This window comes from Ustilaginoidea virens, chromosome 3, assembly GCF_000687475.1.
Source record: "Ustilaginoidea virens chromosome 3, complete sequence".
Taxonomy (NCBI): domain Eukaryota; kingdom Fungi; phylum Ascomycota; class Sordariomycetes; order Hypocreales; family Clavicipitaceae; genus Ustilaginoidea; species Ustilaginoidea virens.
In genome coordinates this window covers 6334415-6358809 of record NC_057318.1, presented here as the reverse complement: position 1 = coordinate 6358809, position 24395 = coordinate 6334415, and the positions used below count along the sequence as shown (strand labels likewise).

Below are 24395 nucleotides of genomic sequence, written 5' to 3'. Positions count from 1 at the left end.
ATAAGGAATAATAAAGACTATAAAGGGATTCCTAATCGATAGCTAGCGAAAAATTTTTTATAACGTTTTTAGCTATATCGGTTAACCTCTAGCTAGCGATACGATAATAAACTTCTATATGTTTTTACTATTTTATTCCCAATTAACAATTATACGACTCTTATTAATTATATAGCTACGTCCGCTATACTTATAGACGAATCCTTCCTATACCTAGCAATTGGCTTATATACGGATTTGAAGATATTGCAGTATAATATTTAGTAATATAATTAGTTCCTAGCGGAGGATTGATTGACGATAGAGGGCGATTTTTCCGACCCTAAGACAAAAGAGGGGGGTATATTACGGGCTTAGGCTACGCCCGTACTACAATATGGCTAGGACTCGGGCTGCGCCTATGATTAGCCTAGGGAATATCGGCATAGGGTCATAAGGCCTCGCTAAGAACTTGGCCTATACTATATATGGGTATAAATAGACTACTTAAAGGCCCCTATTTGGGTCTTCTCTCTTTCCTCCTTAGTCTATTTAATATATTCATTCAACGCCTATTTGCAGTAGCCCTAGGGCTAGTCCTTTACAGTAGGCTTATTAGTATATCCAATTATAATTACTAGGCCTAAACTAGGCTATATTAGATCGCAACTATTAAGATTCCTTTAAAATCCGGGTCCTAACTATTTATAAGCCGCTAGGAAGGCCCTCGATTATAGCTATATATAGAAGAATACCGCAATAGAATTCCAGGCCAATATAATAGAAATAGAGGCATTTTCTAATGCTTCCTATACCGACGATATTACAACGCAATAAAGCAGTCAGGGCTATATAATTAAGCTCTTTAGCGGCCCAATTATATATAAGTCGGGTTAATAAGATACTATTACGATTTTATTAATAGAGGTAAAGTTTCTTACAATATCTTATATAATAAAAGAGGTCATCGCCTTTAGGAGATTATACAAAGAAGTTAGGCTCTAATTAGGTACCGATATCTCTATAATTTAATGCGATAATATCTAGACTATTCGCCTATTAAAGGAGGAATTCTTTAAGCTTGTAATATGGCTTTATTATATAGATATTTATTATTATTAGCTATACTAGGATGCTCAGAAAAGAATAATCAATATTATATAGGTTCTAATAGGTAATATAATTGCTAACGGTTTCATAAAGCCTCTAATAGGCTAGAAATTTAAAATCTTCCGCTGGCAGCTTAGGCTTATTGTTTTAAAGAGATTCTATAACGCTAGACCGCAGTCTCACGATATTAATATTAGTAGTAAGGTAGAGCTTTAGAAGGACTAAAAGACGCCCTAAAAAATCAGATTAAAAGGGTTTCTTCAATAGCTGCACTTATTTCCTATAGAAAAATAGAATCTATAGTTTATTACTATTTTCCTACTCTATGTGTGTGCTATTAGGCCAATTTACTCCTATATAGGTAGCCTATTCAACAACGGCACCGTTATTTTGCGCATAACGTTTTTGAGTGGATTGATATTTCTATTTATTATCTTGCTTTACATTAAGTTTAGCTATATGGCAGGATATCCTTAAGAAAGCATATCCTAAGGGGGTGTATTGGAGGGAAATTAGCTTGTCTATAATGTGGATATCTGTTATGTCCGAGGTCGGATGCATAGAGTTCCCCTTGGATTAGTAGGCCCTTAAGGGTACCCCTTATCCCACTATAAATAGCTGGGAATATAAGTCTCTTCGAGGAGACTTAGTTCCTTTAATTAATGATTTATCGCATTTTCCCTGTGCATTCTGACATATAGACCCTGAGGGCTACTCCTATTCCCACTATAAATAGCTGGCATTACGAGTCTGTCAGCTGGGCTCTCGGTCAGCCGGGCTCGCTTTATCATCATTTAATAAATCGCGTTTTTCCTGTGCATTTTGACACCTAGGGCCTACCGCCTCGTCTTAGGATGGCCTCACAGAGAAAGTTCAACTTCGAGCCACAAAATATCTTCGCTGCCGTATCCCAGCTCGGAATGTTCGGAAACTGCCCATTCTTAGACGGAGAATTCCACGGAGGTGAGTGTCGCGTTTTCAAACTCAGCTTTAAAGACGAGGCAAGCGTGGCCGTTCGTGTGCTGCACCCCAACGATGACATCAGTCATGACAACACGCTAGCCACAGTCCAAATCGAAGTGCGTGTTCTTAAAGAACTCGAAGCAAAAGGCTTCCCCTGGGCTCCGAGATTCCTTGGGGCTAGCGTGACTTTTGACAATCCCGTCAAGCACCCTTTCATCTTGTTGGCCTGGGCGGAAGGACTTCCCTTGAGTTGGGACGAAAATTCGCCACCGCAGCCACTTCGAGATTTTCTACTTGGCCAAATGGCTTCAATACAGCTGTCCTTAATACAGTGCACGCTCCGAAATGGTATGAGGTCTACTCATATGACGAGTAATAGGTCTCACCATAAACACCAGGTTCTACCACTGCGATGACTTACTTTGAACAACGTATGCGCAACAGGCTTAGGCGTGTTCGAGAGGGAACTATTCCTGGGCTCACCGAGAAGGACTGCCTCGACCAGCAAGCTCTGCTTGACCAAGTACTCGGTACAGATCGAAATAGCACCGTCTTCGCCATGGATCACGGCGATATCAAGCCAGGAAATATTATCGTCGACAAGAATTACAATATCAGATGGTATATATGAAATATCGTTAATACCTGTCCTTTCCACTTCTAACTAAATGCGACAGTGTCATCGACTGGGGTTTTGCAGCGTTGGTTCCAATTGCCATAGCTGCTGGTCTTTCTCGCTTTCTATGGGCCACCCATTCGGCTAATTTTGCTCCGAGCCCAACGATCCTCGAAGACAGACAGGCTTACACACGGTCTCTTTCTTCGCATACTTCACCGGCGGCCTTATCCATGCTGCGTTGGCAAACCGCTAAGGAGGTGGACTTTCGCACGCTCTATTTGGAGTCTATCTCCAGCAAAGGAATGCACATTTCTATGGCGCGCGTCGGGTGGAAGGTTGACTGTGTGTTTCTTGGGCTCGACGAAGAGCAAAGGGTCGCTGATGCTCAAGGATCTTGAATTACTGCCGATGTGCTTTGCAGGAGCCTTGCTTTGGCTATCTCATATTGGAATCAGGCAGATGTGCTCGCTGAAACCAGTGGACAGATCCCACGTATGCACACTGACTACACTGTCAAAATCACGGCAGATATCAAGTATTCAAAATTGCAGGAAAGCTATCGTAGTCATGCGTCGTCTGTCATTCAACGCATAAGAAAACAATGTGAGATTATTCCTGGCCAAAAGTAATAGCTATATTCAGCCTCCTGTCATTAAAATAACTATGGCATATTAAATGACCAAACACGGGCGTTCATGAGCCAAACAAGCGGTCTGTTGAAATTTAATGAGCTATCTTTCAATTTGCACAAGCATAATTTTGACATGACTATCCTGTTATTCGCATTCTACATGTAAAGGGCAATGTTGTGGTGAACTATGTACGCTGTGTTGTCCTGTGCCCAGTATGAGGATGGTCGCTGGAAACTTCGTTGCACTTGCAAGTACAACCTCGCTTCCAAAGAGGCTCGGAGAAGAACCATATAGTAGAGAAGGCTTTCAGGACAGCAGGATACTATGAACCGTGAGCGAGCTGGCCGCATACATGAGATGAGAGGATATAACTTACGTCTTTGGGCTGCAGATTGATATTGGCTCTACCCTGTGAGAACTCGCAGGAACCATCGAACTTGTCTCCGGGATATCGGACCAAGCCGAACACATTATCCAAGCCGCGTAGGGCAAGTTCAGTCTTGAACTTGGCGATGAGCTCCAAGTCCTTTTCTGCGAAATTGCCGTCATGTGCCTCGGAGTAGTAGAACTCAATAGGTCTCAAAACCCCTTTATCGTCGAAGGACCACATGGCTGGCTGTGGTTCCTTCATTCCAGAAAATCCGCCAGACCAGGGGATCGAAGTACCCTTATACTCAACCAGCTTCTCATGGTGTTCCAAATCAAAGTGGCGGTGGATCATGGCCAGCCCGAACCTTCTGTCCATATTCGATGCAACGAAGAATTTCTTGAACCATTCAACATGGCCCTGGCCTTTAATGTTGACAAAACGCTCGTGCGCTTCCTTGACTGACGGGAGACTGTGGAAATGGTCGTGAGAGTAGCTGGCAATAGCGGCAGCCATTTTAATGGTAATCAGACTATTACGAAGAAGAAATACCTAGTCTTCGGGAGGGCGTCGTTCCTTTTGCAGTTTTTTCTTACTGACGCTGGTTGCCGTCTCAGCGTGGTAAATCGGTGTAAGTACCCATGCGCAATCACTGCTAACACTGACAAGATAATCCTCACCTGTTATAGACAAATAAAATCCTGTTCATGAAAATGGCGGAGTTGAAATGAGGCGCTGCTGCCTGGTTCAATGCACGTCGGTTTGCTGCACTTGGTGAAACCAGCCTTGATAAGGTCAAAGCCAATGAAAGTCTTTTCCACCTTGCGACCTTTACTGTCGAGCGTGCAGCTGAAGGCCAAGGATGTAGTGCCCGGCTTCCTGATTGTGTGCCATCTTTTTTGAAGATAGGGTTTGACCAGACCCGTTCCCTACTTTCTACCCACCTGTGTCCTGCATCATGCTCCATGAGAGGTAAACCACATACCTTCGATAGCAGGTTTCTAGTACCGCCCAGTCTAGTACTTAGGTTGTAGCGTTGTTACATAATACCAGGATATATTTTAGCAGGCCTAACTCAGCTTAGGTGATATTGCAGGGGATATCGTTATATTTAATGCAGATGCCGCCGAAGTCGCCTGTGACTTGCGTATATACAACTTCCCTTGATTGGCCGTGCAGTGTTTGCGAACAAGAGTTGCTCACCGGTTCTGTTCAAGCGAGCTATACATCACAATTGGCAATGTGATCAGCTGCCCGCTAGACCTGCAGTCGCCTCGCCTGTCTAGGTCCGTATATAGATGCCTACTAGAATTACAAACCTGGTATTAATACAAAAGCACCTCTTTTTTGCAAGAGGATAAACCATACAAGTTAACTTGCTGATATAATCAAATAAAACCCATTTCTTATCCTTCTCTAAACTTATAACTACCCTTTTTTCATCGTCCTCGTAGACAAGACTACTCTTAAAATGACCGTTGCCACTACAGCAAAGCCCGTCGATAGCTAGAGTTGCAGCATCTGCCAGTATAACAACATATCTGGTGCTACAACCTACCAGGGCAAGAAATCGGATGGAACTAAATGCGGAGAACACACCCTAAGGGTTAGTCCTTCAGTCTAGTTAAGGAGAGCAGACGATTGACCGGCAGCATTTAGTTATTAAAGTTAGCTGAGTAGGGATAGGGACATATAGAGGGAATGTCAATTAGTGACAATAAAATACCAGACTCAATCAAAGTGTTGGTGTCACATCAAGGGGTACCCAGTTGTATGTAGGGTCGCGCGCGTGGTATGATGTACCGGGTGGTCACGAAGCAACGGATTCTATTGCTTTACTTATGACTATCTAAAAGAAGGAAGAAAGGAAGCAAAAAAGGAATTACATAATATAGCCTCTTTTGTGTGCGTGCTGTAGTCATATGCATCAGCATAGTCGGGTCAGGCTGCCCGCATGCCCTACCGGGCATAGGGGCAAAAGGGTAAAAAGGGGGCCACATCGTTATGCTGAGATACCTGAACTATCTCGGTTTGAAAAGAGATGAAATGATAGGTAGAGCCTCCTTTCTTTCTTCCCTTTCGAAAAAATCTGTTTTACGCCTGTTGCCTGGATTAACTGTGTTTAAGAGCTATACGGCGACTTGGTCGACAAGCTGCCTTTGGAGTTAACGGCCATTGGCATTTTTTGCACAACCCACCGGTGGGTGAGAGCCAGGGACAGTTTCCCATGGTTTGATTCTGTGACAGGCTACTTTGCCCCTGAGCTACCCTGCGAACGACAAGATATATTGATGGGCTACAGCCTTCCCGGGTTTGCTCCTAGGCTGGGCCGGATGTACGATATCGTCGAGCTGTTCGGCTTGAGGTACAATCTCAGAAATTCGCTTGTCACCCCGCTGTGGTACGAACCGCAGGTGGGGATAAATATTAGTGACATTGGCAAGTTTGCGGCCACGATACTGTTGCATGAGGTATGAAGATTTCAACAAGTAAGAGAGCACGTCGAGCATGGAGTACTGATAAGCGATAGATCCTACACGCTAACCCTTGGCTTAAGCTGGATGTGAAGGGCATGGACTCATATGGCTGGCTGAACTGCATCAATAATGCAGACGTCATTCGGTACGCTAGCAGCAATAGCGACTCCATTGTGTATTTGGCTCTTGCTGGTTTGTGAGTTTTGCTCCAGTCTAATACGCTCTTTCGTTTCTTCCTGAATGAAAGGGGTATGTGCTAATGAGCAGATAGTTTTTTCAACCACGTAGTCATGCGAGATGGATCGCTTGTTTGGAAGCATTATCTACGGGCTCATTAGTCTACGGGCTTCATAACGAGGAATGGCAGCTATAGAGTGCCAATACCAAACGGATTCAGATGGTGTATAATATCTGCCGCAGATTGCGCGTCGTTAGCAGTAGGCGGTGACTTGAAACCCGTATCAATTAGCTGCTCTTTCAGAAGCCGTAGCAAGCACTTGCGATCCGAGCAGTGTCCATTACCGCTACACTTCTCTGCCACCTACGGCCATGGCTGCTAGATATCTCTGCATCCCGCCAAGCTCTTCTCCGCGGTTCCGATCCATGTATGGAGGAGTGTACCTCGGGAAATAGATGCTGTGGTTTTAGATTTCAGAGCATGGTAAACCGATAGATTAAAAGAGTCCCTGCTTAACTTAAATTCGGTCCTGACTGCTGCACGTTTACGGCTGAAGTCTTCACCCGTCGCCACTATATTTCAACCCGAACAGCAGCATCCTGCAACCGCGGTGCATCTGCTGCTCTAAGGTATTGGCGCCGTCCGCTCTTTTCATGACACGAATCATTAAACATGGTTAAATCACACACTGGAACACGTGAGAAGTTCCCAAGCATACTTTACCGAGGAATCGACTTGGGGTAACGCATTATAATAGCATGGCGGCCTGCAACTCCTTCCAACACGGCAGAGCAGGATGAGCTGGATACCACGACGCCAGTGAGCATAGTCACGTACCCTGAAATAGGGTAATCATACCGGAAATTCTGAAGACATAAAGGCGCATAAATGCTAGATTTGCTCCTTGGGATAGGCAGTGGCATACCCCTCTAGCATGGGCCGCGATAACTTGAATTCTCTCTTGAAGGGGAGTCAAGAGTTGGATAAGCTGGGTTCTGTACGCAACAAGGAATGTTTGCGTAAACTAGCATTTGGCAGAACTTGACCTGGATGTGTAACCATCCGGTGCTCATTCGACTTGTGTTTATAGCGGACGCATTGGTCTTGTACCCGCTACCCCGTCTTAGAGAATTAAGGCTTGCTTGAGTGTTTCGCGATAAATGCTGCAGCAAAGTGGAGCAAAAATCTCGATACGCAACCAGAATAACCCAATTCCAAGTCTTATTAATATCAGCCTGCTAGAGCCGACTGCGCAGTCCGCTCACGATCCCGGCTGCTGTGTGGAGGAGGACGCGGCGTTGACAGCAGCAATCTCAACAGGGTATCGAGGGGTAAGATACGCGGCTCCCCCTTACGAGCCGGCGACGAAGATGCCTAGGACGGTGAAAGGAGTTCCCCACGGATTGGCAACCGTCAGGTAGAGCGCTTCGGCGCTGCTGGCAAAGGTCGCCACGAACAAGAGGAAGTCTGACACGCCGTGGCCAGCGCCATGTATGACCTTTGCAGAGATTTCAAGGAAAAAAAGGTCCTTGTCCCCATCCTGGCTGGCATCTATTTCAGCGGCTGGCCGCCGTGTGAAAATGGCCTCCAAATTAGGCTACGAGTCGGCGGAAATGATGGCTCGGGCGTCGCTTTTATCAGGAAATAGCGTGCCGTTTTTGTCATCATCTTGAAAACAAGCGTGTATCCGACCGCACCGATCCAGCAGAAAAGATCCAGTGAGGAGATTTCGGGAACTCCAATCGCGCCCCGAATGTCGGAGATGATGGGAATGCGCAGCTTCACATCGAGCAGATCAAGCGCCGAGCTGGCGAGATGACCTAGAACGCGGAACAAGGCGTCTACAACCTCTTCGACCGACGACATAAGAGCCGAACCAAGGATAGCTGCAATTTCTTTAATTATTTATCCCACGTTGAGCTTCTTGAAGGCGGCAGCCAAGTCCTAAAGGTATTTGTAAACCGTCGATAAGCTCTTACCTTGCTCAGAAATCGCGTCCAAGAGCATCTGGAACAGCTCATCCACCGCAGCATACCCACACTCGGCAAGGCTGTCTTGACATGCATATTTTTGTTCTAACCTCGAAAATAGTTGGTAAACAAAAGCGACGAGGAATTGTGTCCGGTGAGAGCATCTTGGCTGCTACCATCTGGCGGCGAGTTGGCCGCATCGCTCAGCGAGGACCAGTCTGCGATTCCACCCCATTCTCTAATCTTTCATCAAACGTCGTCTAGGGGGTTGCGTAAGCGATCCTTGCATGGTCGATCTGGCCGACTTGGTGCTTGATATACAGCTTGACGGTATCGTGCAGCGCCCGCTTCGTGCGCTCGACATCCTTAGAAAATATAGTGGTAGCATTTTGGAGAACACTCCGAGGAGTTCACAACACCACTCGGGATTTATTCGAGCAGCTGGTTTTCAAAGACTTTGAATAGGGTCGCCTTCTTCATGCTCAACACGCCGTGAATCTGGCCAACCTGGCTCTTGACAACCCAGTAATAGTCGAAAACGTATTTTCTGTGGTTGTTGACGACGCAGACATTGTCGAGGGTGCTGGCGATGGAATCCTCCTTACTTGCCGCGACTTATATCTCATAATCCGTCAGGACGAATGTGAAAGGGCCACTCTCCTGCGCGACAGTAGTGATGCCCAGCGGCGGCCAGCTGTTCTTCTTGGCCTCGCCAATTTAGTAATCCTTGAAATACTTACTTAGGGCTTCGTAGTCCGGTCTCCCGGGCTCGACGCCCTTGATCTCTGGTACCCGCTGCACGATGCTGCTGTCCAGGTCGAACAAGAGCTGCTGCAGGCTAAATTCCGTGGCTGACAGATGGCGAGCGCGCGCAGTATCTCCTGCTTTTCCTCTGGGTGGTTGTTGCTGTAGGGCGTGTCGAGGTTCTTGAGCAAATCGGCCCTCTGGAGATTGACCGTTGTTTCAAAGACCCATGCTTGGCTTTTCCATCTACCTCGTCGCTTTGCTTTTACACGTCCCAAGCTCCGGAAATCCAACCTCCGGGTGGTGTGTTCGCGATAATGGCAAATTCTGAGCAAAAAAGTCGGGACTCGGCGTTGTCCGCGTCGTTTTCGAGAATGAAGAAATCGGGGATAGTCTTTTGTGGACCAGTTAGGCCAATCTGGAATAAAAAGTCGCCCGCAAACCCTGCCTAAATAGGTTTCCGGATTCTTTTCGTTGGAGAAGTTCCATGATGGGCTGTGAGAGGATTTACATCGCCAGTCCGGCGCATAAGTTCCTCCAGTATCAGAGCCTGACCAATGCCCGTCCCCTGATCATTCATAATCAGGAAAACATGAGTAGTTGGCTGGAAATTCCTATCGAGGAATATCTTTTAGCCTGGGTTGAGGCTTGCCTGGGCAGTGGCCAAAACGAAGTCGTATCCATCCGTGGCGCGGCTCAAAAGCGACTGTTCAGCACCAGCAATGACAGAAAGATAGGGTACCGTTATTCAATACCATGAGGTACCTAGATGTAATATAATGCATAGCATGTTTTTCAGGGAATTTCGAGCAAGATTAGGCAATTTTCCCTCTCATCATATAGCCTTGGCATTAACGTGCGTGCTGAGCCGTTGCTTCACCAGTCTCCTTCCGTCCTGGCCTCTTTTTCTCGGGCTGGCCCTCCTCACCATGGTCAGGCAGATCTGCATGCATCGTCGAGTAGGCGGAAAAACTAAACCATAATGGTAGTGCTCCGGCTCGCTCTTTCAATTAACCCCCTCTATCCGCGACAATCGCCGACTGGCAGCTGGCTGTTAATAAGGGGCCGTGAGAACCTGGTGAGGAGGGAACTCCTGGACTGGCTTGATCCCCTTTGCCAATCAATAATTATGCTCTTCTGGAGTCTCCATTTGGACCAATATTGCACCGCCGGTGTGATTAAAACTGCATAGCGCTTGGAGCCTAAGTGTAACATGGGTCGCGGAATTGCGCCATCGCATGCGGTTTCTGCACAGTTACGTTGATCATAGCGTGAGGAAAGCCTTATGGACAGTAAAAAGCGGTAACATATCCCAAGATAGGCGTGATACTCCGCACGTTTCCCCGATAAATATCGTACAGAGAGAGCTGCAACACTTTAAGCCAGATCAGCCAAGCAGGCGGACCCAAAAGCACAAATCAAGCAAGCCATGTGCATTTACATGGCTGTAACATGACGTCTAGAAGATGACTGCGTAATACTCCGCCCGAAGGTCAACTTACAGCTTTGGGCTAGAATTTGCAGATTCGCTCCTTGTTATGTTAGCCATCTCTTGACAGGCGGTGGCCGTAAACGGCGGAGGACCCTTGGGGCATTCGGGCCTCGGGGCCAGAGCCAAGTCGAACACTGAATGGAAAGTTGTTCTGCCGTTTACTAAATACGGAGTTTACTAGTAGATACTTCACTTTTGTATTTGGTATATGAAGCCTAGTGACGCCGCACTTTATGTGGCGTCACATATTAGTGCAACAGGATGCACATCACCAGACCAAATTGTCGCACCATATTAGTATGTGTCATTGGCAACGCCGCGCCCCGGCAAACGTCGCTTGTTATCGCTGCTCATGATTTCTTTTGTTAAAGAACAGGCCACGTCAGACCTATTCGTAGATAACCTAGCTAAATTTTCTTCATTTCCGAGTATTTGCTCTATCTACTTTATAAAACGGAGCGGTATATTTAGAGGGGACAATTCGCCCTTTATTAGATAGTAATCAAGGACTTTTATGCATCCTTCGCTAGTGAGCCCCGCTTAGCGCGATGCAAATGCGATAGCAGCAAGAAGCCACGCCTCTGACCTAAATGGGTAGGGCACTAGGGACCCATTCCTATCAGATCCGGAAATAGCCCAGCCTGTTCGGTGAGCATTGAAATCAGTGAATCGAGCTATCTGTTCAACGGAGTCCCCTGCTGCGTGCCGGAAAGTCCGCCGGATAGGCCGAGCTAGACGCGGTGCGGCCGACTTCAGCTGCCAATGGCCGGGGATCCTATACTATGCGTGAGTAAGCAGTAGATACGGTTGCTAAAAATCAGCTCCTTGCCAACGCCAAAGATAGCTAAGAATTAGAGTGGACATTAATCGCTAATTCTGTCTTTCTAAGGCGCAAATTCTAGGCCTTTACTAAATGTATAGTTTCTTTAAAACTAGGTAGCTTCGTATTTTCCTGCTTGCAATACACATGCCACGTTGCAAGTTTATTATATGCTTTTAATTCGAAAGTTCTGCCCTCAGCTAATTATTGAAGTGGCTGATGTGGCGCTTGCCTTTCGGAGTGTTAAGTTCAATATACTTTTTCATCGAACATCTGGTCACCTTTGAATAGACGGAAATATCTGGGCTAAGAAGGTGACGAGGTATCGGCAATTCCTGTCAACACCGCAGCTAGAACTGCTATAAATTCCGGCTCAGATCCACCCCCCGGGCAGGACAAACATCGTCAGATGCTCGTATAAAACTCTTCAGTTGCTCGCAAAGGCCTAATATTAATAATGCATCTCCTGCGCACTATTATCGCCCTAGCCACCCTCCTGGTCTCCCTTGCCACAGCTGCTTTTAAGCCCAGCGATGTTATTCACCCTGACGATCTTATCCGCTACAAAGACCTTATGCGCTCGATATTTCCCGGCCAGACTACTCGCATGCGCTTTCAAAATAATATAGTCTATGTTGATGTTTTCAGTCTCGTTAACAAGGAGCAGGTGGTATTCACCGATGGATTCCGTCCCAGCGCTCACGCCATAACGTATTTCGCCAGTGAAGAAAAGAAGGCGTTGCGGCCCCTGCGCAATCCTAAGCAAAAGCAAAACCTACGAAAGCTCAATCGGGGAACGGTGCACCAGTCCTAAGATGTCCAGAAACCGCCAGTCTAGATGTAATCATTGTTGCGAATTTGTTTTAAGGACTGCTTGGGGAATAAGGGGTCTTAGCCCACGTTGCCAATGATATAGATTTAGTACGATAGAAAATGAGCAATGTATATAGTTGTGGCTAGGTCGTGACGGAGGGCCTATGGCCCTGTTATAGCCCTACAAGTAGGACACAAGGACGGAATTTTTGTAGAGAGAGTAGAAATCAACCTTCACATTGTTTACAGCAGACTCTTTTCTTTACAAGCAGCATCTACAGCTGTTATATATAACTATCTATGGCCACCTATGACCTGATGACAATACACCCAGCCGTACTATAGTAAGTGGTAGCAATTGCTCATTCCTTCGTGCTACTTACCAAACCGACTTCATCAAGAACCAAACCAGCTAGCAGCAAGATAATACTGTGCCTTTGACTAGGCCTGTGCAGCACCTTCCGCCGCTATCCAGTCGATTTCATCGGCGATATTCTTTCAAACCGGACAAATCCTCCGTCGGCCACGGTTTGTTATTAAAAAATTACGACAGGCTCTTACCGCTGCTGCAGTACTGCTTAATCCGGCCGAATTCTTCCTTAGCTGCTATTACTGTTAACGATTGTAGGAGGCTCTAACTAGCTGCGGCTATACCGGTCAATCCGGCCGAATTCCATCTCAACAGCTGTCAATATTGACTATCACAGGCACCTGTTGCTGTCTCAACACTATCAATCACGCCGAATTCTATGTCGGTCTCTGTCAAAATTGACGATCGCAGCACCGCTGTCACAGTGAATCCGGCCGAATCCTCTCTCAATCGCTCTTTAAGTTAACCGTTGAAGCAAACACCTGTCTCTGCCGCTTTACCTTTCATCCGGCCGAATCCTAGCTCGGCCTCCGTTAACATATTAATATCGAGGTCCGGCCAGAGTGTTGGTATCGGAGAACCGGTGGGAAGTTTGGAGCTCTACTTCCCCAGCATTACATTAGGTTTGCCGTTCACATTAAAATAAAGAGACTTGAAACTGTACATTTGCTAACAGTATAGTGAACTAAAAAAAAATTCTGTTCAATCTGGTTGTTCATTTACAAGTCCCAATGCGAAAACTATTCCCAGGCTCCGAACAGCGTCTGCCATCGACTTGTCCCATCACCCTACAACAGTGGCACATGAACTTGATTCTCGTAATCAACATTTTCCGGCGCCGACTCAATCCGCTCAAGACACGTGCCAAACACACGATCCCAAAGCCTCGTCTGCTTGCCGTAGTTGTGACTTTTGCGCCACCCCTTTCGATGATGCAAGTCATGATCCTCAATCACAATCTCTGCATCAAAGTACCTCAAGATTGGGTACAAAGTCGACAAGCCTGCAGCATGCAGTCGGAGCCCACTGTGCCCCGCCACTTCAATATACGCAATGTATTGATGGCAAATCCACCATTCGTAGAACCCCAGCGGGAGACCCATAGCTCTCAGGGATATGTAGGTAATGAAGGGAATGCCAACAAGATCGAAAAACTCCTGCTCCTCGTCTGCGTATGCCGTTAGGAGCTGGTTTGGATGCTTGGTCAAGTGATGCGTGCGGTGGTACTTCCACAAAAAGCCCACATCGTGCATCAGTCGATGGTACCAGTAGAACCAAAAGTCTAGGATGACGGTGTAGAGCCCAATTTCGAGCGCGAGCCACGCCCACCATTTCCAGTCGCTCAGCACGTCAAGGGGCTGGACGAAGTGGTCGTACGAGAAGTACACCGTCATGGCGACTCGGCCGGCTGTGCCTTTCACAAGAGAGAGCATGATTTTTGTCGCGCCCACGTCAGGAATGCCGTCCCGCTGATGGGCATCGCCATCTAGGAAACCCCATTTCTGGCCCATTCTCCGGATGGTGCGCGATTCGTGACCGAGAATGAACTGGAAGGCGTAGAAGTAAAGGAGGAAAACGAGTCCATAGTGGAGATTCTGCCACCCTGTGATGTTCAAGATGGCCTGATGGATGAGGAGGGGCGCACAAGCATGTGTAAGTACCCATGCGTGCTGCGACTTTTGTGTTAAATAGGGAATCTTGTCCGTCTTGGCGTGTATGGGAATCGGCTTGTCAGGATCGATGGGATGAGCGTTCATGAGGTGAAGCACCCAGTGGCCTAGACCCCATGTGTTCTTGTCGGCGAAGCGCCAAGTCGATTTCATGGAGTCTTTCGCGTTAGGCGTCGACATGATGGTCAAGCGAGGGTCGAGTCTACATGTATGACCAATCAGAGTGATATGCGTTGGTTTCATGAGCGAGTCGCTCAATCTTATCGACGATGAGATGGTGTTGATATATTTGCTGGGTTGGGATGGGACAGGGGTTGCCAAAATGGGACGACTCGGCTCGTATATACAGTCCAGTCGGACGGACTATCTTGTCGTCCCTCTTACCCCAAAGGGGCTGCGGAGATTCTTTCATCACCTCCCTCCGGGGTTCACCCCACATGTTTGGAGCTAAACCAAGAAACCTTGCCCTGAAAGTATTCTCTTGGAGGGTGTTTTCAAAAGCATTGATGCCCATATCACCAAGTAATGGTAGGTGCAGGAACAGTCCGTCCAACGATTACTCGCTGTTTTCAGAAGCATTAGTTTTAATCTTCCATTTTGATCCTCGAACGAAGCCTACCAGATTTTTCCTTTGCCCTGTTGCTGACCATAGAGCCGGGAAGCCCAGTTGTCCCGATGGACCGATCCGTGGCTCCACGTGCCCTTTCCGGGCGAAAACACAAACTGCATGTGGCACAGGTTTCTATTCGACGCCACAAGGCGAACTCGGCAGATAGCGTTGGTGGACCCGCCGCATGGTGGTGACTTGTGACTTGTGACTGGTCTGCGAGGATTCTCTGAATAGCTGCACCGGCTGCACCGGCTGCCTGGCTGCCTGATACCAAAGACTGGCCCGCAGTGCAACGATGCCCAAATCAAGCGAGAAAGGAAGGGGAACGATACCGAGCCAAACCGAACCGAACCTGAGGTTGTCCCTTTGGATGGGTTGCGCCCTTCTTGTCTTGTGTTTTAATCATCGAGTACGTAAACAGAGCGGGAAGGGTTTTCAAACATGCCGGGAATAAAGTGGGTCTTATATGTATCTTTACACATACTTCCCTATGAGTAGTGACCATACACATTATTACGACTTTTGCCCACGCGATAGCCTCAGAAGCGATTGATATCACAATGCACTAATTAGTATTAGCAATCGATCAAGGGATACCTTATTTTACATAGGGCGCGCGCGGGGTACTAAAGTAGCGGGTAATTGTAGGGCATTTTTATGTGTGCTATGGTCACCTGTGCGCGATCTTGGAGCAGCCAATGCAGAGTGTCACTACTTAGAGAAAAATACGTGTGAAGGTACAAGACCCACTTTATTCCCGGCATGTTTGAAAACCCTTCCCGCTCTGTTTACGTACTCTTAATCATCATGCTTTTGCGGGTTCCCCCTTTAGAGTGGCATGGTTTTCTGGAGCTAAGCTGTCGGTGGCTTGGGGGTGTTCAGACTTTAGGCATTTTTGCCAGGTGCGATTCGTTCCGTTTTGATAGACTGCACCCTGAAAGTCACGGCCCCTTGGGCGCGATGTTGCCTGGCAGAAAGCAAGTCTGGAATCTTGGTTGGTATTATGAGGGAGCTCAACTTCAATCATGTCTGCTCACATGCGCATGCATACCCTCTGGCCACTAGCTCGATTTGTTTTCGGTGGCTGCCACTGATCGGGAACGAGACGTATGGACATGTCAATGTGCTGGCGTCTGGTGCTTTCATCGTGCCGTCATCAACAACAACGTTGAAGGCTCCTCTGCACTGGTCAGGGGCCCCGCAACTACACACCCAGCCCAATCCCGCTGCTCGTGCGGTGATCTGGTCCTGCTCGCTGACCTGACGGCACTGGGGCTTTGCGGCATGGTGGCTGGCACCCGTTGACCTTACTGGCCATATGCACCAACGCAGTAGGACCAGACTTGACTCCAGCCAACCAGAGCCGTGCAGACTGCATTCAATTGTTTCTTTCCACCCAGCCATCAGAGCAAGATGCTGGAGACATATCCCCTATCCCCAGGTCTACAGGCCTCCTTGACGAGCAAAGTCATCCCGGGTATGACCGTTCTTCTTCTTCAGGGTGGCTAGCCAAGAAACTTTGTTGCAGCTCGACTAGTCCAGCACATGCATGGCGCAAGCAAGGGCTGGCGATCGGCTGTGGCCGTTTCTTCTCTCGCAGAAGCTACGAGTGAGGCTCCTGGCACTCGCAATGCTGCTCGCTGTCGTGTACTTCTTCCACAGGATCGGGGTGGCGCGTTCTTCGAAAGCACCTGACCGGAAATATGGGCTTCCCCAGAACGAAATCGACGTCTTTGCATCGCATGCCATCAATAACACGGTAGTCATCGTCCCGGTGAATACCGGCATGATGCATCTCGTGGAAAACATGATTTGCTCTTTAACGACTACGCGCTTTGACCCATCTAGCATCGTCTTCTGGGCATTGGACAAAGGTGCCAAGTTGGCCTTGGATCGAAAGGGCCTCGCCTCGTATCGCGACCCGTCTCTCTACTCCACCAGCGGCAACTCGAACCGACATGGCAACACTGAACAATATCATCGCATGATGCGTGAGCGTCCCAAGTTCTTTCTCGACGTGCTTAGCAGCGGCTATGATATGCTCATAGTGGACGCCGACACCGTCTTTTGGCAGTCACCGCTGCTTCTTGTGCCGTCAGAAGCCGACAAGAAGATGGTCGACATTGTTTACAGCACAGATGCGCGCGAGTTCTACACGGAACACGACGCGTTCCACGACGAGAGACGCCGAGGCGCCCTAATGCCGCCCATTTGCAACGGCTTGTTCTGGATGAAGAGCAACAAGAATACTGTGGCTCTGTGGACTGAAATGCTGGGTGTGTTTGAGGCCCCGTGGTGGATACAGGGAATATATCGCGCAAGATTTTTCCAGGATGATCAGCGGGGCATTGACGTGATGCTGAATGATGGGCGAGCCAAGGTCGTAGGGCCGCTTCCTGAAGGCATCACCAAAGACAAGCTTCCCGCGGCGGACAAGGCCGTTTTAAACGTGCGCTTGCTCGACCAGACTGCCGTCGTCAACGGGCAGCTTCTCATGTTTCGGGCCAAGACATATCAAGACAAGCTGGACCAGTTGAGGGCGGCCGGCAAGGACCGGATTGCTGCGCACATGAACTGGGATACCTCGGTGATTACAAAAGAAGATGGAGCTCGGAAGAAGAATATATATTTCCTGGATGATGATGGCAAATGCAGGGCTTGACAGACGCCGTCACGGGGTAAGCGATTTACGGCCGTACACATGTGCATTGTGGCCAGTTGAATTCTTTATCGAATCGCGGACGGCACTTCCACCGTGTGCGTGCGTGCGTGCGTGTGTGTGTGTGCTGCAGGCCAAAGCAAAGTAAGTTTGAAGCAAGTCTTGAAGGAGTTATTACTTAGACCTGACTCCTGACACCGTGGCAACGTCGACCTCTGCCGTCCGTTGGCGACAACCTCACTCCCCCGGCACTGCATGATTGACGGCATTTCCCAACGGATCAAGATCGACTGAATCACTCATGCACTGCTTGAGGCAAGACCAGGGTCGGCAGGCAGCCCGAAAATATAAAATTGTCGCATAGCCTACCTAGTGCCTGCAGACAGCATTTTAAAACATAGACCGGCAATCAAATCGAAACCGCGCGCCAATTTAAACCCCATTCCTCCAAAGACTTGTTTGTTGTTCCACGAATAGCTGACACCCTCCGGCAGGAGCTCCTTCGCAGCCATGACATGGCCATCATAGATTCATCATCATCCCATACGCCCCCTCCGCCCCCCCCCCCCCCCCCCCTTTCCCCAGTTGGCCGCAGGAATCCTCAACCACATGGTTGGCCAGAAAGTCCCAGACTTATTCTGCCCAAACTGCTTCACCCAATCTCTCCCCCCCTCTCCTTTTCCCACTTCCTTTTCTTCACCCAACATCTCGGGGCAGCTGGCAGCTGGCAGCTGGCAGCATTGGCGACAACAGAAATGAAAATTACGACCCGGGCAGAGTTTTCGACAGAGTCAGCGGTGATGGTTGCTGAGCGGTCGGCATGGCCTATGCCTGTGCGCTCCTGGTCGCGTCCGTCATGCATGGCCAGCATTCCTCGAAGGCACCTGCGTCTAGCTGTTGTCTTTGCCTGCATATGCCTGAGCTTCACCATCCTACCGTCTATACTACCTGGCCGCCCTCCACGCACCTGGACCGTCGAGTCAACCGTACATCACAAGGACGCCACTACAGAACACCAGTCGCCTTATGCGCTGGTCCCGTTTCCAGACTCACCGCTGCAACCCCATCGCCCAGCAGCCGCCAGGAAGACGAGGCAACCGTGGCTTGCGGCCATCATTTGTGCGGCGCAGGACGTCGAGCGACGCATGCTTATGCGAGCATCGTGGATACGGCTGTTTCGACACGTCCCCGTGGATGCGCGATTTGTCGTGGCGAACCCCGGTCCCAGCTGGGGCGGGATCATACAGTTCGAAAACCAGACCTTTGGCGATGTCATTGTTCTGGACCACATTCCCGAAGACGACATAACCGCCAACACAATCAAGACGCTCGAGTTCTACAAGCTTCTCCTGCAAAGCGGCCACAGGTACGAATTCATCACCAAGTTGGATACCGATCTGTGGATCAACGCTCCTGCGTTCTGGCATCGCTATCTCGTTCCCAGGATGACCAATGAGACGGGCCAACTCGCCGCGTCCGTGAACCGGACCGTTATCGGGCAGTTGTTTTTCTCGGACACGGGATACAACACGTTTGCCCATGGCTCCATGTACACCATTACGTGGGACATGATGCAGCTCCTCGTCTCGCTGCAGGAGAGGTTCAACATCGTTACAGGGGAGGACGCAGCCGTGGGGATCCTCATGCACAAGGGGCAGGAGATGGCCAACTTTGTGAACATGCGCGGCGAGGAAAAGTTTGACTACGACGATGGCGACTCCAGAGGGGATGGAACTGCCTGGGCGCGGGCCGGCACGCACCCTGATGCTAGGGCGCATGCCCTGTACTCGGACGGCGTGATTGCCGTTCACTTGCTTAAGCAGACGCGGCTGTGGCTCAAGGTTGCCCAGTGTTTCGACGAGGAGGGAATCAAGCCTATGCCGGAGCAGCAACAGACGGAGAAAACCCCCCCTTTGCACATCAGCTTCAACGACTTTCTATACGCAACGGGTCTGTCGAATCCCTACAAAACAATGTTCGAAACGATTCCCCAAGAGTTCCTGGTACATAGGATGGGTCAATGGATATGCGACGGCATCTGGAACCTGGGAAAGTCTAGAACGGGCTTCCAATGATGTGCTTGGGGAAGGGTGGGGGGGTGCCTGACTTTTATTTTCCATCGGTTACTCTGCAGTGCCGATGAACTAGACAGCGGCGCATCGGTAGGGCCATATGTTACGCTGTATTTCCGGATTTCCAATCCAGCTTCGTCCCCGTGCGTGGGCATTACGAGCCGGTCATTAGGGGGCGGGGGGGGGGAAGAATCCCCAAGACCCTGGATGTCACCGCGGAGGGCTTCCGCAACGCTATCGGCTTTGAGCTGCCTTTCGATGCTGACCTTATTGGGTGTTTGCAACGCCCCGTCGAGATTTGCGCCACGACGTGTATCGTACCGTGGGACGCGCTAGAATCTCCGGTTCCGCGGCCAGGTCGAGCTCGCCGCTCTTATTCGCACCAACATCAGCACCAAGTCGCTCCCATGCAGAATCGGCGCGGTCGGCTAGCCGCCGCTCGTGCTTGTGCCTAGTATGCTGGCGGAATGCAGCGGCACAATAATGCTAGAAAGGGGGAATGATGATGGTTATCTAAGCTACCTAGAAAGAGGGGAGATGTATCTATCTATGTATCAGGCATTTGCCTGATACGTGAGACTCGTAGAGCTGGCTAGAAAACAGCTCGGCCAAGTCAAACAGCGCGTAACAAAGGGCACAAAAGCTGCGCTGTTGAAACAAGGCATCAAACAGAGCATTGGAGCAGCCCTCAACATCTGCGGCTTGCATGACGTTGACAACAAACAGTGCTTTGATGCTGGAAAATCTTTTAATAAAAATAATATCAAAGTCTAATATTTTCGTTTCATCCAAAAGCGACGGGCAAACCAGTCTTGGACCCGGCTGTTTGCGCCGAAACCTCGAAGCGAACCACGTAGGCTGCCAGCAAGTCGACGAGTTGGCATCTTGTGCTTCGATTAAAAGTCGTGCCTCGTCTCACCAGGGTGTGTTTCCCCGATGTTGCGCGTCAAGTCAAGGCACGGATGCGACCAAAACATGTAACCCCATCCCTCCCCCTCTGCAACCTGGACGACTGCGACGTAGGTAGGTAGGTACATACTTCCTTGGTACTGTTTAATCGCGCGCCAAGCCGGTTCTCGGTGAGATTCACCGCGCCTGAAACAATGCAGAGTAATCCCATATCCGCAACAGGCAGACAAAGCAGACCTTGGTAAGCCATCAATCCAACGATTTGGCAACGAATGTAGAACCCGTCGCTTGGAACAGTGTAGCGCGCCGAGCTGGTGCTGCTAACTGCCCCCGCGCGGGATTCGTCTGGTCTGGTGGCCTCAAATGTTTTGTATGGACCTACTGGAGCTTGCTGGTAAAGCATCAAAGATGTCTGCGCTCCGTGCTTGACCGCCTGCATCCCTGGCAAGTAATGGTGTCTGACGTCTGCATGTGGTATGTTGGTTCTTCGTTCGTCAAAGCCGCGACAGAGACTACCAGTCATAGGGCGTTACAGGGCGTTACATACTATAGATATTACCAGACAATACCCAAGCCAAGTCCAGCCGATTCATTCACTGGCTAGACACCTCTTGGAGGTCTGTCAACACGCTAATCCCAAGATCCCAAATGCACCACGAACTCCAACATGTTCCTGAACCTTTTCGCCATACTAGTCATCTGCATTGGTATAAAAAGAGAAAGAAAGATTAAAAAGAATAGCAAAAATGCGCCCGCGACTGAAGAAACAGGGTCTTGTTTCAAAGGGGGGAAGAATACTTTAGCGTGCTGGGTTTATCCCGACTCCCGTTTTCCTGCTCTGTGTCAGACTTGGGAATCCAAATCAATCAACACCTAGGGAAGAGTCCAAGATATAACTCGTCTAAGAGAGGTTGCGGTCAGTAATAATACAGTAGCAGCTGGGATTGTGGATCTCCATCCACTGACTATCAATTATCAAGTGAGATCCTGTGTTCGCAAACGCGGCGTATCATGTTGATTCGGTTGCGGCGCAAAGCGCATCAGTTAGAAGCCGCTCGGTCGAGGACGCATTCCTCAACGTTTCTGAGACGAAGAGAATATCCCCAGCGTCTCGCGAGGCAAAGCTGGCCGGCGCCGTGTGCGTATTGGCGGGGGATCAAGTTTTCCTCGCCATGTTCCTGTTTAAAAGCCCTCCCAAACTAAGAAACCGAAGTTTCAGTCGACTCCGCTAAAACTTCTTCCGAAACAGACTGCTCCGTAATTTGGTCTTCCACTACTGGCTCTTCAATGTTGGTGGCTTCTGCTTTGATGGATACACCAGGGGACTCCAGCGCACCGAAATGGTCCTGCTCGTCCTGCTGGTCCTGTTGGTCCTGTAGTGCCTGAAATTGGTCCTCTTGCAACGGTGCCGGACTTGCGACAGCTTCGGCATGTTGGTCAAGTCGGAGCTTCTTGGTCGGTCGAGCTGCTCCATCACCTGATGCATCCTTCGCTGCCTTTAGTTCGAGCTCCAGCTCATCCAACCGACGTTTCAAGATGTTCTCGCGGCGGTGACTGTCCTCTAGCTGTGCGCGCAGTTGCGTCTCGCTCTGTTGCGTGGCTTCAAGCTGCTCTCGAAGCTGGGTTTGCTCCACGCCGGCAACCTCCTGACCTCTACGGGCAGCAGCTTCTTGTTGTTCGAGTTGGCTGAGTCGGCCGCGGAACAGTTCGTTGATGACCTCCAGTTCGCTGACACGAGTCTTTAGACTGGAGTTGTGTGCAATCAGTTGCTCGTGCGTCTGAGGCATATCGCGATCGCCGTTGTCCGATGTGCCGTTGAACCCGCCGGTTTGGTAGGGGTCGTCAACCATAAACGAGGTGAGCCCCTGGTTGTACATGGACGGAGTACCCGTGCGAGAGATGGGCGAATCCGACCCCTCGTTGCCGTTGATGGCTTTTTGTGAGGTCCGTCGAATCGCTTGGGCGGCGGCATTCTGCGCGTCGAGATCGACACCACTGATATCAGCGGCACTTAACCCAAAGCTTTGCGCCGCCTGCTGCTGCTGCTGCTGCTGCTGCTGCTGCTGGAAGGAAAAGAAAAAAATACAGGTGGGAGCGCGGAATTGGTCAGCACGTCGGGGCATCTTGTTGTCGATCATGCGCGAGCGAAAACTCACCTTCTTTTTAGCTGCGAGATCCGGCCGGATCGTCTTGACACGGTTGCGGCTCTTGATGACGTCTGTCTTGAGGGAAATTGGTCTTGGTCGGCCGTGTAGCTTGAGAAAGAGGCCGCAAGCGTTGCAAAGAACTGAGCCAAACTCATCGCGACGCCATAAAGGCGTGGTCGAAGTGGTGCAGTTTTGGCACGTGGGCTGCGTTGGAGAAGTGTTAGTGGCCATCATGGTGCGATAAAAAGGCTTGGCCGATTGGGGGGGACGCCGGGCGCGATAAAGAAAAAGCTACTATCGTGATCGATAAGGACGACGAGTGAACAACAACTGGAACGGGTATGAAGAAGAAAAATCTGCTGGCTTCCTTGAGGGCGTCTGGTCTGGTTGGAGCTGATAAGAGATAAAAACGAAGATAAGGATTTTTTTCCGAGCCCGAGATTGCGCAGCATGTGGCACGTGACACGGCTTCTCTCCCGTGCAGTCATCAGTCATCATCGAGAGACAACGATTGCCCGTCATGGCTGCAGGCGGTGACACACACAATGCACATGCCTGATGCAATGACCAACCTATTAGGCCCACCAAACCACAAGCCGGGAGAGCAGGCACACACAACTTGCTTCGAACCGGCGCAACCGAGCTATGAAAATGAAAACAAGGGCTAAATGAACTTACCAGGTTACCGTTACCATTCGTCGCGGCAGGCGTCGCCCCTGTGTATGTTGGGTTTTGAGGTGCGGCGGTAGCTCTGAAGGTGGAATTAGCTTGGGTACGGAATCTTGCCAGCATGGCCAGTCGGATGAGAAGAGCCCGACGAGGTCTTTGGGCGATATTTGCGGCTGACAGGGGAGCCGTCTTTCAAAACTGTCACGATATAACTTCTCGGTGGGTAATCGGGATAGAACCAGTTTGCTGGCGACATGATGGAAAGGAAAGCTAACCTCAACTGCGGTGACTCTTGAGCCGCGTTGCTCGCAGCTAGCATAGAAAGGCCAGGGAGCTGTTGTAAACTTGCAGATACTAGAGCCGAAGTCTGGCTTGGCCGTGAAATGGAATCCGCAGCTGGGACAGGTACAACTTGGGCTTCCTCCATTGTTGATTCAACCCGTATCAGTGCCTGTCAAAAAATTGGGCCGTATACGTATGTATATAAATTCTTCTTCTGACGACAAAGTCAGTGGCGAGTGCAAGCTTTCGAAGTCGTCGGTGGAAAGAATGCGCCGCAACGTCCAAGGTATGGATGGCGCACACGAGGATGACAAGAGCGACGAGCGACTCAGTAGTGCCAACGCACTGGGTGATGGATTCTCGACAGTGGATGTCGGGGGACTAAAAGTACGGCGAAAACTCCGGTTCGTGATGTGAAGGGTGCAACTGTTGAGCTTTGCGGCTTTGGTATGGAGAAGAAGGGACGTCGATGCGCGGCAAAAAGAGCAAAGCCAGATAGAGGCCAGGGGATGGTGGCGAATAGAGGGAGAGAAGAAGTAGGCTGTGGTGCAAAATGCGAAGCGAAGCTGATGACAGAATGGGACAGAAATCAGCATGACAAAGTTTTGCAACCCTAGCAGCGTCGCATGGCATGCGCAACGCTTCAACAAGTGGAGGTGGACTGCGGAGCTCCGCTAGCAGCAGCAAGGTCTGGGTGGTATCAAATGGTACCTATGAGCTGGTAGGTACCTACCTAAGGTAAGGACGAAGTCTGGTGATTGCAGGTACCAGCGCGACGTGCTTGGAAAAGGCCAGGCACCGGCTTATCGTTGGTCAGGACCACTACGACGCTACGGCAACAGC

General features: G+C 49.6%; 9 protein-coding genes across 9 annotated transcripts; 4 read left to right on the top strand and 5 right to left on the bottom strand.

Moving 5' to 3' along the window:
- Positions 1 to 1943: 1943 nt before the first annotated feature.
- On the top strand, positions 1944 to 3069 carry UV8b_04510 (uncharacterized protein; the record flags this gene model as incomplete). The annotated part of the gene is made up of 3 exons (XM_043142008.1): positions 1944 to 2400; positions 2451 to 2673; positions 2730 to 3069. 3 exons carry the CDS (start codon positions 1944 to 1946, stop codon positions 3067 to 3069), a joined length of 1020 nt encoding a protein of 339 aa, XP_042997942.1.
- A 418-nt stretch (positions 3070 to 3487) lies between these two features.
- Positions 3488 to 4186, bottom strand: UV8b_04509 (uncharacterized protein; the record flags this gene model as incomplete). Its single annotated transcript, XM_043142007.1, has 2 exons — positions 3488 to 3625; positions 3680 to 4186. 2 exons carry the CDS (start codon positions 4184 to 4186, stop codon positions 3488 to 3490), a joined length of 645 nt encoding a protein of 214 aa, XP_042997941.1.
- Positions 4187 to 7676: 3490 nt separating this feature from the next.
- Positions 7677 to 8191, bottom strand: UV8b_04508 (uncharacterized protein; the record flags this gene model as incomplete). The annotated part of the gene is made up of 2 exons (XM_043142006.1): positions 7677 to 7888; positions 8023 to 8191. The coding sequence occupies 2 exons, from the start codon at positions 8189 to 8191 to the stop codon at positions 7677 to 7679; spliced, it is 381 nt and encodes a 126-aa protein (XP_042997940.1).
- A 533-nt stretch (positions 8192 to 8724) lies between these two features.
- UV8b_04507 (uncharacterized protein) lies at positions 8725 to 9619 on the bottom strand (the record flags this gene model as incomplete). Its single annotated transcript, XM_043142005.1, has 4 exons — positions 8725 to 8909; positions 9036 to 9239; positions 9334 to 9433; positions 9551 to 9619. 4 exons carry the CDS (start codon positions 9617 to 9619, stop codon positions 8725 to 8727), a joined length of 558 nt encoding a protein of 185 aa, XP_042997939.1.
- Positions 9620 to 11808: 2189 nt separating this feature from the next.
- On the top strand, positions 11809 to 12165 carry UV8b_04506 (uncharacterized protein; the record flags this gene model as incomplete). The annotated part of the gene is made up of 1 exon (XM_043142004.1): positions 11809 to 12165. One exon carries the CDS (start codon positions 11809 to 11811, stop codon positions 12163 to 12165), a length of 357 nt encoding a protein of 118 aa, XP_042997938.1.
- Positions 12166 to 13322: 1157 nt separating this feature from the next.
- Positions 13323 to 14384, bottom strand: UV8b_04505 (uncharacterized protein; the record flags this gene model as incomplete). Its single annotated transcript, XM_043142003.1, has 1 exon — positions 13323 to 14384. The coding sequence occupies one exon, from the start codon at positions 14382 to 14384 to the stop codon at positions 13323 to 13325; it is 1062 nt and encodes a 353-aa protein (XP_042997937.1).
- A 2060-nt stretch (positions 14385 to 16444) lies between these two features.
- UV8b_04504 (uncharacterized protein) lies at positions 16445 to 17476 on the top strand (the record flags this gene model as incomplete). The annotated part of the gene is made up of 1 exon (XM_043142002.1): positions 16445 to 17476. One exon carries the CDS (start codon positions 16445 to 16447, stop codon positions 17474 to 17476), a length of 1032 nt encoding a protein of 343 aa, XP_042997936.1.
- Positions 17477 to 18333: 857 nt separating this feature from the next.
- On the top strand, positions 18334 to 19548 carry UV8b_04503 (uncharacterized protein; the record flags this gene model as incomplete). The annotated part of the gene is made up of 1 exon (XM_043142001.1): positions 18334 to 19548. One exon carries the CDS (start codon positions 18334 to 18336, stop codon positions 19546 to 19548), a length of 1215 nt encoding a protein of 404 aa, XP_042997935.1.
- Positions 19549 to 21653: 2105 nt separating this feature from the next.
- On the bottom strand, positions 21654 to 23697 carry UV8b_04502 (uncharacterized protein; the record flags this gene model as incomplete). Its single annotated transcript, XM_043142000.1, has 4 exons — positions 21654 to 22517; positions 22611 to 22805; positions 23280 to 23352; positions 23546 to 23697. The coding sequence occupies 4 exons, from the start codon at positions 23695 to 23697 to the stop codon at positions 21654 to 21656; spliced, it is 1284 nt and encodes a 427-aa protein (XP_042997934.1).
- Positions 23698 to 24395: the final 698 nt, after the last annotated feature.